We start from the raw sequence: 14,978 nt of genomic DNA, 5'->3' as shown, positions 1-14,978 counted from the left end.
CCATAATTGCAAGCAGCTGCTAATTCACACAGACCAGACGACATTTTGACAGGCATGAGTTGAGAGGGCGTTGGCGTGAGGTGAGCCATTCCAAATGAGTCGCTGATTGCTGAGCGCGGGTTGCAGCTGTTTGCTGGACGGAATGACTGACTGACTGACTGCAGGCTGCAACTGGTTTGCTTACCACGCGAACTAGTGGCAGCAGCTGCCATAAATGTTGCTAACGATACTTTAGCTGGCCCAGACGACGCCTGTCAGCGTCTAGGCATGGAATTTCGAATGCAATTTTGGTTTTTATCGTTCTTGTGTCTGTGTGCGTGCAGCAAAGAATGACAGCTTTAAGGCAGACACATGAGGTAAACAGGCAGCGCGGCGTAAGTTCTATGCGGCTGACTGTTTATGTCTATGCCCCGCTCTTAGGCAGCTCTTGTCAGCCATTTTGCAAACGCATTTGCCCGGAAATAATATACACTGCGTGTTGCTCGTGTTGTTGTTGTTGTCGTGTCGTGATGTTGCATTTGCCGCTTCGCTGCACCTTCGATTGGCAACTGGCAAAGGGCAATGCAGTCTTTGCCTCTAAAGCGGCCAATGAGCAAGCAAACGACAGGTGAGAGCAGCGCAAAGAAGCTTGTCAGCTGTGCTTTGAGCTGATATAACAGTTAGTAATTGTGAAGTGGATAAACAACAATAAGAGCTCATCAGCTGCTTAGCCAATCTATTCATGTTTCTATCATTGCATCTGGCAGCCGCAAATTGTCTTCACGCACATTGCCTTTTTAACAAGCCGCAGGCGGGCATAAAACCAAAATGTTAATGTCAACAATTGCCAAGACTTTTTGGCACATTTTAGAGGCAGACAAGAAAGCAACTGAAATTACCCGCCGCACACGCTGCGTATGTGCAATGTGCGCGCACATAGGAGCTATTTAGCGCATTAAAAAATAAATTTCAAAAATACAAAATAAAAGGCAGCGCCCCAAGAGGAAACCCGCTTTTAATTCTTTTTTAAGCAAGCAAATAAAATTATGCAGCCGCGGCATAAACACGGCAAATAAATAATATGCACAGAGGACGAGGCTGAGGCTGAGGCCGAGGCCGCTGACGCGGGCGAGCGAAATCTTTTCGGGCTGCCATAAACTCCCTCGAGTGCCTTCAATGACTCGCGAAGAGGAAAACATTTCACATTTCGGTGGAAAGCAATGAAAAGCAGAATACAAATGCCAAAGACACTGCCAGAGAGTTATGTCTGCAGCAGACAAACAGCGCGCGGGAAATGGGGCGGGAGAATTAAAGAGCAAAAAGTTGGGCCGCTGCTTTTTTTTTTATATATTTTTTTTTATTTTTATTTTGCTCTGTGTGTTTAATGAGCTAAGCGGAAGGAAGTCAGTCAGCGGGAACACGAAGCAACGTCAAAGACGACGTCGTCGTAATATTAAATAAATAAAAACAAGCAAACAATTTTTAAAGTCTTGCATTTATGCCCCCAAACTCCAACTCTCTCTGTGTGAGTTTTCATAAAGCAAAGCTGAAAATTAGCGAGCGTCTGTCACTTTTGCTTTCTTTTCTTTTCGGCTTGCCAAAAGTTGAATTTTGATTTAGCTTCAGACAGCAACCAGATGTTGTATGAATTTGTATAAAAGATTGGGGCAGCACAGCAGAGGGTCGTCGCCGAAGCCTCAAACTCAACCTGTCACGAGGCCAAACAACAGCTGGCTGCTGGCTGCTGGCTGCTGTCTGGGGCGTACGTTACACAAGACTTAATTTCTTTAAATCAACATTTTGCCAGAGCAAACGCAGCAAAGGGCGAAGAAACAATTCAATTGAAAGCGGAATTTACCTAATTTAAGAGATGACTAAGTAAAATTTACGTTAATATTCTGCAGATGCAGCCAATATATTTAAATTATTGCATTCCACATAAAATTATATTAAATGTAAAAAAAAATTTATAAAATTTGTAGCCATCTCAAACATAATTTTATAAATTTTTTTTAAATTTAATATAATTTTATGTGGAACACAATAACAATTTAAATATATTGTGGAATCTGATTTAAAATTCTCAAAAGAAATCTGAGCGAGAGATACATGAACATCTTCAATCAAAAAGTTTTTAAATCACTTTTAAAAGAAAGTTTTTTAATATAAAATATTAGAATATAAATTAATAATATTAAAGCATTTCATAAGGTATTTCTGTGCGTATTTCATGTCAGGACAAGATAAAGTCTCCTGAGTTACCATTGGGTAAGGCATTGTCCTCTATGAAAAAACAAAATAACTTCCTTGTCTTAGTAGTTAAAAAATCATGCTTAAATATAGAGCTTTCTTATATAAAAAGTATCCAAAAAAAACTTCATATTAACAATGAACATCGCAAAAGCTCATTCAAGATATCCCCAACAAACTCTGATACTGCTTATGCCACTTAAATAGCTACAGAGTATAGAAAATATCCGTCCACAACTCAAGATTAAACCACTTTTAGCATATCCGCTGGCTCAGTGCATTACCCTCACCAGTTGGGGATATAAACATTTATACCTAAGCTGGCTCTAATGTAAAACACGTGCTAAATATGCCGCATAATAGTAACAGCAGCAGCAAAAGCAACAACGAGGGGCAAAAACACAAACAGGTAATAAAACACCGCCGTTTAGATATTTGACTAAGATTTTCAATAAAAACCCGCCGTGGCAATCCAACACAATCCGCAGTGCTAGCCCAAATCTATGGCATAAGCCCCAGACAATCTAATTTTATAGCGTTCAATGCTTAGCCCGGCTGATTTGCCAGTTGCCAATGAAATGGTCGAGGCGGGCGGCCCAAATAAATTGCGGCAGTCAAATTGTAAGCCAAAGCAGTCAGCGAAGCTCGTGGGCCGAGCGGGCGGTTGCGACGGTGGCTGAGACCGTGTAATGCGCTCAATCAAAAGTCAAATGTCTAAAAATATTATGAAAAGCCTTTTTGTGCTGCTGGCTAGTGCGCAGACAGCCAGCCAGTCAGCCAGCTAGCCATCCAGCCAGCACAGCCAGTCGATTCCCTTGGGGTTGACTTCGGCTAGGGGTTTTGTTTACGTTCAGCTGCTGGCCAACGCCTGTTTAGCATTCATTTATGCTGGCCCATCGTTGAGGGGGGGTTTTTTTGTGCTCTGCTGCTGCTTATCGTGCTGCCTACAACTCAGACATAATACACTGAGCGAATATAATATAATAAGGGGAATGCTGTGTCGTTAAAGAAATATTTGAATTTGCTGTTGGAATATTTGGTATGCTGAAAATGCGAAAGCAAATTCTTGATATAACATTTTTTGTTACAAAATTTTATATTATATATTTTTTTAATAATTTGTTATATATATTCTAAATATTTTTATAATATTTATTAAAGAATGTGTTATATATATTCTAAATATTTTTATAATATTTATTAAAGAATTTGTTATATATATTCTAAATATTTAAAAATATTTATTAATATATAATATATAATATAATTTATTATATATATTTATTTTTAATTATATGCGCAGTAATGTAAAGGTATAAATTGTTTTAAAAAAGGATTTTATATGTTTTTTATTATTTAAATACTCTTTAATTTTATTCAATTATTATTTTTTATTATTTATATATTATATCAATTCCAATCTTTTCTGACAGTGTATATTTATATGTGTCTGCGTGTGCATGTATTTGGCTAAAGCAATCGGTTTCGATTTCTTTTCATTAATACACTTTCCTGTTTGGTCTGCCAACTTGTTTTCTGCTCTCACTCCCAAGACTCAGACAACTTCTCTGCGCCCACCCTTTCACCTACTCTCTGTATATCTGCAATCTTCTTATGTGTGTGTGTGTAGTTTTTTCTTTCTCTTTCTATTATTGGCTCCATTTACTTTTCGCAGTTGCTGGCTGGCGCTTGGCGCTGTGTTTGTTTATGCTTCATTTTGATTTTCTCGGCTTAAATTGTATTTGTTGTTTCTATTTTCGTTAGTTATCCGAACGGTCAGCGGGCGTTGAAGTAGAAGAGCGAAGAGCGAAGAGGCAGACGAATCACCAGCACAAGTAACTGTATTTTACGTTTACATAGCCTCAACTCGCCGCACGGTCTTCGCTTCTCTCTCTCACTCACTCTCTTTCCTTCTCTGCTACTCAGCAGCTTATAGAACTCTTTCTCCATTTTAGTTTTCCCGTTTACCCTTTTTGTTTATTTTGTTAGTTGAGTCGTCGCCTGTAAGTTTATTTGTATTTTGCTTTATAAAGCGTTTCTTCTCACTCTCAATCTTTTTGTTGGCCTTCGTCTCGCCTAGTGAGTTTTTTCTCATGTCTAAATTTATGTGGCCGCAATTTATTTAAATTTATGTGGCTTTTGTCAAATTGATTTCAATGCTAAGAAGGGTTGACAGGCTAATAGGGGTGGCTGGTGCAGCAGCGGAAGTACGTATGTGTGGCTTTTTCGACATTTTACAACACTGATTGAGTTAGCATATGAAATAGGATAATATGGGGCGGCGGATAATCAAAAGCTGATAAGGGTAAAAATTTAAAAAATTAAAAAAATATTTATAAAAATATAATTTTTCAAAATATTTTTTAAATCTACAACATTTAAAAACCGCGGATATGCACAAGAAAAACTTAAATAAAATATAAAAACATTTTTTATTGCATTCCCGGAATATATCCTATATAAACAAAGCACAAACAGCAACCCAATCAAACATTATTGACTTTGTAATAAATTAGCTAAGTCAACATAATTACTTAAGCAAGCGAACATAGCATGAACATCGCCAAGCCCAATCAAAATAAACCAATCTATGGAAATTTCTCACAGTTTTATGTTAATCATTAATGCTAATGCTTAACTATTTATGGCTTGAAGCCCTGTCATTGGCAGCCACTTGATATTGATGAACCTGGGCACAAAAACAAATCATTAGTTTTGCCTTTTATGACAGGCCAAATAGGCACCCCCATAAAATAAAGCAATACCTTTAGAATAAAAAAGGAACAGGCATCGGTGGAGGTTTCTTACATATAGAGCTCATGGGGGTATGCGAAACACAGACGAAAAGGTTTTCATATCAAAATTGCAATAAATAACAAACAATGCTGTCTGCAATTTTCCACTTTATAAAAGAAAAAGCCATAAACAAAAGGCGTAGGAGGCAGTAGGCAGGAGTTGGCTGGGGCTAGGGGGGCCATCGAAACGAGCCTGAAAATTATCATCCTGTTGTTCGAGTTTTGTTGTTTATTTATATTTTTTTTTCTGTGCCTGTTGGCGCTTTCATAAATGCAGGCGCAGGAAACGACCGGAAATGACTGACAGAGCAGTGGGTGGAACTGAAGACAGAGAGAGAGAGAGCGAGAATGAGGAGAGAGAGCGAACGAGCTTTGCCCTGAAACTTGTAGCATATTTTTGTGCATTGCAATTAATTAATCTCCAAGGTAATAACAAAAGCAACAGCAACAAAACAGTAACAACAAACGACGACCTCGGCAATTGTTTTACGCTTCATGTTTTATTGTTTTGTGCGCTTTTTCGGGCTGGCAATGAAAAACGAAGGAATGAAAAAAGGTACAAAATATCTGCAACTCTTTTGACGTTCGTTTGGCAACACATTTTCTGCATTTCCTTCTGTTTTTTTTTTTTGCTTTTTAGATGGCGTTGAAGCGTCGTTTTAATTTATGAAATTGTTGACAAGCGACAGACGCAGGAGTGAAAGATGGGGCAAGGTACGAATGGCATAGCGTGAGCCAGCAAATCTTTCAGGGCTTTCACATTTCATTCAAAATGAACTGAAAGCTCAAAATAGCGTTAAAAATTTGATTGAAGTGATATTTTAAGCAGGCTAATTGGAATTTTGTGGGTAAATATGTGAAGAGTGAAAGGTAAAGGTATGTTTTAGGCAGAGTTGTAAAGGTGATTCTACATATGAAGAAACTGTGCAGACTGATAAAGCAAGCATTAGATATAGACACTATTGCAGGCTGTTCCAAGTCAGATTTTTGCATATATAGCTAATAAAAACATCAGATTTTGAATGGAAAATTTCTTTGCAGAAAGGTATCTATTGATAGTGACTGACTCCTCCGTATCTAATATAGAGCTTTAGAACAATGGAATTATAAGAGATCGTTTACAGTTTATAACCAGAAAATCTAACTAGATTCACTGCTAGATGGTTTTATATAGTTTATTTCACACTAATAAAAGAAGTGCAAATACAAATAAATAAAATTGAAAACACGAAGCATTTAAAGCTACCCACTGCCCCACAGAGAAACAGTTCCCCATTAAGCCGCGATTACCTGAAGCAGAGTATTATCATTTAAGCCACGTGGCTAATTGAGGGGCTAATGGTAGCCACATACTAAATTATGCAGTCGCAACAAATAAATAAAGCCGAAAACGTGTGCAAATGTTAATTTGGAATATATATATATATAAAATCGGGTCTGGGGCAGTCGCATAAATATTGCAATTCGATTTTAATGAGCGGCAATCGCATAAACAAACAACGACGGCAGCGGCGTTCGAACCCAGGCAAATACATTTAATTTGTTAAGCACAAAAGTGAAAATCAATGGACAGAACCGAGCGAGAGCGAGTTGCCTTTATGCCCAGCGACCATTATATATATTGTTTTTTTTTTTATTTTTTTTTTTTACAATTTGCTTCCTTTTTTTGTTGTTTTGCCTGTCCGTTTTTTCAAGTGCGGTTTGTGCCCGCAAAATAACTCAGCTCGTTAACTGCACAAATAACATGTCAGCACTTTTGCAATGGAGCTTCAAACAGGGTCGAGAATGCGCCGCAAATTTGTGGCCAGTGGGAGAGGGGGGCGGGGGACTCACGGTCTGCTGCTGCTGCTGCTTGGTCTGTTCCATCATTACTCAAGTGTCCTTAAGGTTCGTACAAAATAAAATGAAAGAGCCCCCATGCACACACACACAAACACACACAGGCATAGAAAATGAAATGGCTTGGCTGTTCAAATAAAACACAGCCCGAGTTTTGGGCTTAATGTCTGACCAAAAGTATTAATCACATACACACACACACACACACACACTTGCTGTGGCAACCCTCGCAGCGGTCTGCAAAGTTTTTTCTTCCATATCGATGAGCCTTCGAGTGTCGAACACAGCAAACCAATAACTAAAACCGTTTGCTTGCCCCAACTACAAGACCCAAAATTAGTGCACGAAATGCCAAAAAGCAGTCGATATAAAGAGTCGATGCTGCGGTTTTTGAATAGCCAAATAAAATGTAAAAAAATATAGCAAATAAAAACTTGGGAAATAAGAGAGTCAGTTGGCTAACGGCTAAAAGATACCCTGCAAAATGGGTTACTAATATTGGCTTAAAGCAGCTCAAAAAGATGACCAGATACTCTATTAAATTTAATATACTCCATTTAAAAATATTAAATAAAGTATAGAAAAAGATAAATTTATATATATCAAATTATAAAACCAAATAAACATTTATAAAATATATTTTTGTTAATATATCAAATAATTTAAAAATTAAGAATCTACAAAAAATTTGAGTTCTATTCTTAAGTCTGAATAGTACTCAAATAATTTTTAGTAAAAATATTTAATGTTTACAAATACTTCAAAATTAAATATTTAATTTAAGAACTTAAAATATTCATCAATATATTTATTATAAGTAAGACCAGACGAATGCCAATATTGCTTATTAACAAACAGCTCTCTCTCTGCTTTCAGACACAATAACAAAATTATTGTAGCAATTTTTCAACTACTACAAAGAGACTAGAAGCGACGATTAGGCTCAGTTGCCAGCCCTTAAATATATATATTTATAAAGTTTTCTATATATATTTATACATGGCCCTTCTCAATTTTTGCTCTTTAATGCTGTGGCATACAAATTTGGCACACAACAGTTGGCTGGGCGCTGGCAAACCCTCTGGCCACATAATGTAAATAAAAAACATACAAAATATAAATGTTTGCATATAGCAATAAAAAATATATATAAAAAATAAAAGTTTGTGCAAAAAGTGAAAACAGCATGAAGCATTAATAAAATAAGCAGCACCGGCGCCGTTTGCTGTGCTATAGTTTCTTTGCCTCTCCCTTTCCCACTGCCACTCACTCCCTCACCCTGTCTCGCTGTCTTCATTTTTTCAACTCATTTTTTACAATTTCTCTTTTGGTTTTTCTTATTTCTATTTCTATTGCATGCAAGCGCCTCGAAAATTGCGGTTAGTTTTGTCGGCTACCCTTTAGCTGCTTGTGCAAGTGTTTGACTGTGCGAGAGTGTGTGTGCGAGTGTGTGTGTGTGTGTTTTTGTAACTGCGTTGCGGTCTCCTCTTGGCTACAGTTGGCTGACTATGGCAGCCATCAGGAAGGGTCTGCCAGCCCCGAACCATCTCCCTCTCTGGCAGCGACCCTCTTTATTCGCCGCAATGGCAAAACAAAAGCTGCAAAGCTGTTACCCATTTTCAGAGACTCCTCGCCCACCAACACGCACGCAGCGCTCCTCCAGGCCAGACCCAGCCCAACAAGCTTTGCCCTGTCTGTGTCTCAGTCGGTTGTGTGTCTGCCGCCGCTTGGTTCATTGATTTTGGTGTGGAAATGAACTTTGCTAGTTTTTGGTTTCTGTGGCAGCTATAGCTGAACATTTTTTTCCCCCCCATTTTCTTTCCGCTTTTTCTTAACTAGATTTTCGGCACTTTGTAAGCAATATTTGTTTTCGCTTTTATTTATGTTGCGGTCTGTTTTGTTTAGCATGCAATTTTCTTCTACTGAAGGCTAAGGAAACTGCGCTGAATTTTCAAAATATGGAATATAGATAACAAAAGTTAATCTTAAACTCTTGTTGGCTAAAATTGTGTGTGAATCACAATTCTGACAGCTGTTCGTTTTATGCAGCTCTTGTTGATCTATAAACATTGATAATGGCCATTAGCATATTAGTCTAGGACAAGCCCATAAATATTTTCGTATTTTTACTTTTGCCTTATCAACCTGACAAGCCAATCTATCGCATTTCATTTTCCTTTTCTAAAGACAACGTACAAATTTTATTGTCCGCATTTGCACAAATATTTGTTGCAAAAATATCACGTATACGTCGAAAAAAAAACATGCGCCTCATTCAAACTTTGCTCATGCATATGATTTATATGCAACTGTCGTTCTTTTTTTCTATTCTATTCTATTCTATTTAAATAACAAATTTTGCAAATAGCTTTGAACAATGAATGCGTATGCAAAATAGACACGCCCCTCACACAAAAACAAAAAAAATTTCAGCATTTATGCATATGAAATTTTTGAAATATAATAAAGATGCAGAACACATATGTTTAACTAATATATATATATATATGTGGGAAAGATCTATGCAAAAACCACACTGAGCATGAAATTTTCTAAAAATAACATTATATATGCAGCAGTTTATTTAAGATAAAAATATGCAGTTGTATTTTTTTTGCTAAGCAAAACTTAGTTTAGCCATGAAAATATGCTCGAGTAAATTAGCTTGGTCAATCTTAAGGCTAAAAAAAAAAACTACAACTTAAAGTGAAGGTTACAGCGCCATTGCAACAATTGAAATGAAACGCAGCAGCTGCTGCCGCAGCTTATGTGTGTAAATGTAGGTTGTCTGTACAGGTGTGCAGCTGTGCATGTGCGTGTGTGTGCGCTGAGTGGGCGCTGCATTGTAGCTGTTCTTGCTGCGTTCGCATGCATAATAGAGAATGCAAAGCCAAAGCCAAAAGGCGCCAAGCACTCAACTCGGCTAAGGGTTGGCATTTCTTTAGATGAGCACAGCAATATTTCTATGCAAACGCATCTGACTATTGCACTAACTCTCAAAGAGCATATTGACTGAGGTACAATCAAAGATAAATTTGCGATTTTTTTTGCATTTTTATAGCTATTATTTGTAAAATTGCATATTTTTAAATAGGGTATATTTTAGTATATTTTTAATATTTCTATTTCAATTTTTTATTTTTATAATTATTTTTTAGTATTTATTTTATATAAATAATCAATGCAAACACGCTGTTTTAATAGGATTTCATACAAAAGTTCTTAGCTAAGTTATCGATAACAAATCGATACCGCAACAATATCACTATCAAGCCAGTGCTTAGCTACAATTCATGAGGCATCCATCTATCATTAAAGCGGAATTATTAACGCTATCTCTACATCTGCCAGACAGGAATCAACATGGAAACCATTTCAACATATATTAGTGTATATATTTAGCTATGGCTAAATCTCTCGCTTGAACATACACACACACACACATGTATAAACATCATTCGTGTGCACACACATATGCAAATAAATGCACCCCCAACAATTTCTATTCACAATGTTTGCTTGCCTACGTGTCCAGAGCTCGTCTTTCAACCAACTCGCACCCACTCTCTTGTGCCACATTTCTAGCCACTTTAATAAATGAAAAACCATCCAGTTTTTGTTTACCTTCAAGTGTTTGTTTATGTGTGTTTATTGTTGTTGCTTTCGCTATGCATTTGTTGTTGTTTTGGTGACGCTTTTGTCACTCGCCTGGCTTTCACTTTCCCTAAAAATTCCCCTAGGGCTGGACGCCTCTCATTTTGTTTTGTACAGCGCACAGCAAATAGAAATTTTACGTAATTATTGTGTATAGCCTGTGCGCCTCTATCTGTGTCATCAGCTCGTAATTTAACCTCTCCAGCTCGCTCTCTCTATCTACTTTTGCTATCCCTTTCAGTATTGCTAACTAATTGGCTGTTGGCCTCGTCACATGCAAATTCCTCGTTTCTCACTGATTTCGATAGCCCCGACGCAGGCGACTTCCCTACTTTTAAGGCTAATTGCATTACGACACGCGCTTTAAAGTCAATGAACGCTTAGCTCGACATTTCTCCAAAAGGCATAAGCACGCAAATGTCAACAACAAATTGCAACAAAAATAAAACAATAAACAATAAAAATGTCATATATGGTATGTAGCTGCGCAGCTCAGAACATTTTTATCTTGTGCATAAAAATAAATGAAAACTTTTGCGTTTCAGTGCAAACAATGCATAAACAATAAGCGAGACATAGGTTAAATGCACTGCGAGAAAAAAAGGGATTAAGAGGATAAGTAGTGCAAAAAAACTGTATATTTAAAATTTAATTAAATAATTTTTTTACTGCTAAGAAGCGTTGTAAAAAACACTTAACTGTTTCATATTAAATATATTTTTAAAATTCTTTTTAATGCATAATATTATATATACATATTTTTTAAAATTTTTTTTATATATTTTTAATATATAAATATATTTAACATTTTTTTTTTGTAAACATTTGAATATTGAATATATTTTCTAAAACATATTTTAGTATATATATTAAATATAGATTTTTATAAATGTTTTTAAGCTATGAGTATGTAAATATCATATATTATATCCACTTACATATATCTCACAGTGTAATTGAGTTAGGTGCACAAGAGTCAAAGCGTCGCCTACGCTCAATCAACCAAAAATATTTGCATGTGTGAAAAAGACCTAGCAAGAGCTACATGTTCTGGCAAGAGCTATACAAGGGCAACTGCCTCGCCTTGGGAGTCATAAAGCGAAAGGGTTGAATACACACACACTCAAACACACACGCGCACATACAGGTAGACGCTCACAAATCAAAGCGAAACACGAAAAACAATATGTCAAATGTTATTATACATTAAATTAGTTAAGAGTCATAGTAATAAAATGCACAAACAAACATGTGTAGGTATAATAAAGTTAAATGTCATGAGTGTGTGCGTGTGTGCATGTTACTGACTCAGCTGGCTTTCCATCTCTTACTATGCCTTTCTCTCCCTCTCTCTCGCTGTCTCACTTACTTTCTTATTTCATTGCTTGAGACGTTGTTACAACATTTGGCCAGCAGCAATTTGTCAGGTGAATTTCTTTGAGTTTCTCTTGTTGCTGTGACATTTTGGTTTGTTACTTTGAGCCCAGGCAAAGCCAACAAATTACAACTGTTTCGAGTCACACAAAATTCTGTTGCATGCTTTGAGGCGTTTCCGCTTTTTTTGGGGCGTTTTTACCTTGTTCTTAGTATTTCTCTTTTGTGTTTACGTTTAGAGCACAACAAAACATGGCAGACTACAAAAAGATTTGTAGAACAAATGAATGAATGAATGGAGTGGAATATTGAGTACACTCAATATTTTGAATACATTCAACAAGTGGTTTTTAGCCCAGTTCTTTAGAATTTTAATGCGAAATTATTTATAATTTATTATTTAATAAATATTTAAGACAAAAATTTTAATTTGTTGAGCTTAAAATATTAAAACATTTTTTAAATTGTTAAAATATTTCTACATATATATAAACATATTTAAAAATATTAAAAATGATTTTAATTGTTAATGTATTTTTTTATAAAGAATAAAAATGTTCATATAACTAAATTAATTAAAATATAAAATTTTCTATGTACAGAAATGCCCTTAATAATTATGAAACCAAATTAAATATATCTTATCAACTATAACTTTGAGCTTAAATATGTCTTTGTGCGTGTAATTAATAATCATTCATTTACTGCACATATGCAATGGAAGCTTAACTCATAAATAAAACATAAAAGCTATGCATTTATGCATTTAACTGCAAAAATAATTTATTGTTAACATTTAACCATTTAACTCACAATGGCATTTAAATTGAATTAAATCATGTGAGCGATGAGCGATTGAAAATGAATGAAAGACCAATAATATTTAAACGAACTATTCGAACTATCCACATGAATTGACAAGTCTTTAAGTACGGTTGAGAAACTGCAAATGGTGCATTTGTCAAAGATTTAACAATTGCCTAGATTGCATGATATTATGAACAATTCAATTATACGTCAAATATCTATGGAATTAATGATAAATGTGATTGAAATAAAATCGAGAATATTTTAATATAATGTGCATAAAATAATTGTGAGTCATTGAGATTATCTGTTCATGTGAAAATTTATCATTAAGTTAAAAATATTTTTTGATATTTAAAGACGATGAATAATTCATCTGGCAGTTATTTCAAGATTTTATATTGTTGGGAAACTTCTAACAAGCTGGCTTAAATTGCATTATTTAAGCCATAAAACAGTACAGAAAATTATTAAAAAATTTGAAATGAAATTGATTTAAATCTTAAATACATGAACTCTTGTTAAACCTCACAGTAACGTTTGTGCAATATTCAAAAATAAATTAAGCTAATAAATGTTTTAGCTAATGAACGAGTTATTCGAACTCTTTTTACTGCAAGTCAAGTGCCTTCAGATATGCAGTACCTGGGGAAATGTAAGTGCACTTTGCACACCTGTTCAGCCATGTGTATGACATACAACTCACTGAATACATACATATATATATTTGTATTAATGCATTTTAACTGTATGGCGAAACAACAGGCAGCCGCAACTCCCTCACTTACCCCAGCCCTATTCAAAAGGTTTTGCTTGTTGATTTTAGTTAATGAATTAAGTTTGTTTTAAAAACAATTTTTTTTTTTTTTTTTGAGTGAGTGAAGTACATGCAAACATGCAATGTCTGGAATAAATAGAAAACAACAAAAATAGCGCAAATAGGGAGAGGAAGAGGGGAGAGAGCGAGAGCGAGTGGTTGATTATGGCTTATAAAAAGGTTACTAATTAGCAAAGGGCGTGGGATAAGACAGCTTCAAAATGAAACGTTAAGTGCATCAGAGTGAGTTGGGCTTTTGGGTTTTATATATTTGTTTTATTTTGGTTTTTTTTGTTTGTTTTATTTTAGTCTGTGGGCGTGGCAGACACTCACCTATCCCTCAGGCAAATTTTGTATTCTTGCTGTGAGTCGTGGTCGCTGTTGCAGCTATCATTATAATTAACGGCAGCTTGACGTTCTCTTTCCTGTTGCTGTTGCAAGTTGATCAGCTGTTTGTGGAACAGTTCCTGCTGTGATTGCAGCAGTTCCTGGTGATGATCCTGCAGCGCGGCCAAATGTGTTAACTGTTGCTGATATGGCGATTGCTGCTGCTGCTGCTGCTGCTGCGACTGCGGACTGTGTTGCTGTGATTGTTGCTGCGGCTGCTGCTGCTGTTGCTGCTGCTGCTGTTGCTGGTGCTGCTGCTGCACCACAGGTGAGACTGGCCGCAAAGGCCGCTGATAGGGATGATAATGCTGCTGCTGATGCCGTGCAGCTGCATGCACATTATTCGATTTGCCCGCCTGTCCATTATGATTGAGCAGGTGCATATTTTGACTGCTACGTCGATGCGTTAACAGGGTTAAACAACTTTTCGTGTCCACATCGGCCAAGCCAAATTCAAGTTCGGCTTGTGCCTGCTGCTCGTAAGCGTGTTGCGCCTGCTGCAGTCTTTCACGTTCGCTGCGCGGCGAGTTAGCCAATTGTTCGGCAGGTGGTTCGATCTCAACAGCTGAATAATCATAGTCCAACTGATGCCGTGTACCATGATGCTGATGCGCCGGATGATGTGCATTGTTTGTTGGCTTATTGCCTGTGGCATTGGCCGCCACGGCGCCAGTGCCCGGCGTCGCTTTGGCTATCTTGCCAGCCAGCGCGTCCAGAGAGCTGAGCATGATCCTCTGTTACTTATTGCTATGCCGCTTTTTCTCTCTGAATTCTCTGTTGTTCTGAGTGCGTGTGTGTGTGTGTGTGTGTGTGTGTGTGTGTATATATATATATATATATATATATATATATGTATATATATATATATATATATATAAAGGTGAAATATATATATATATATATATATGAATATATATATATATATATATATATATTATATACTATGTGTGTGTCTGTGTGTGTGCGTGTGAGTGTTTGTATCTGGCACACTCCTGTTACGGTTGCTTTTTGTCTTTCTTAGATTTTTTTCTCTCCAATATTTTGATAATTTCACGTGATTATTATCCTCTTCCCTT

The 14,978-nt window shown here is 36.3% G+C and overlaps 1 protein-coding gene across 1 annotated transcript in view; it reads right to left on the bottom strand.

The window, feature by feature from the left end:
• Window positions 1-14,717, bottom strand: part of LOC111594196 (CUGBP Elav-like family member 2) — an 88,494-nt gene extending 73,777 nt beyond the window's left edge. The window contains exon 1 of the mRNA XM_023307393.2: window positions 13,849-14,717. Coding sequence (XP_023163161.2) covers window positions 13,849-14,630 — 782 coding nt within the window. The 5' untranslated portion in view covers window positions 14,631-14,717. The remainder of the gene's footprint in view (window positions 1-13,848) is intronic.
• Window positions 14,718-14,978: the final 261 nt, after the last annotated feature.

This window comes from Drosophila hydei, unplaced genomic scaffold, assembly GCF_003285905.1.
Source record: "Drosophila hydei strain 15085-1641.00,03,60 unplaced genomic scaffold, DhydRS2 tig00008114-arrow-pilon, whole genome shotgun sequence".
In the NCBI taxonomy this organism is placed as follows: domain Eukaryota; kingdom Metazoa; phylum Arthropoda; class Insecta; order Diptera; family Drosophilidae; genus Drosophila; species Drosophila hydei.
This window is presented reverse-complemented; position numbering and strand designations above follow the sequence as displayed.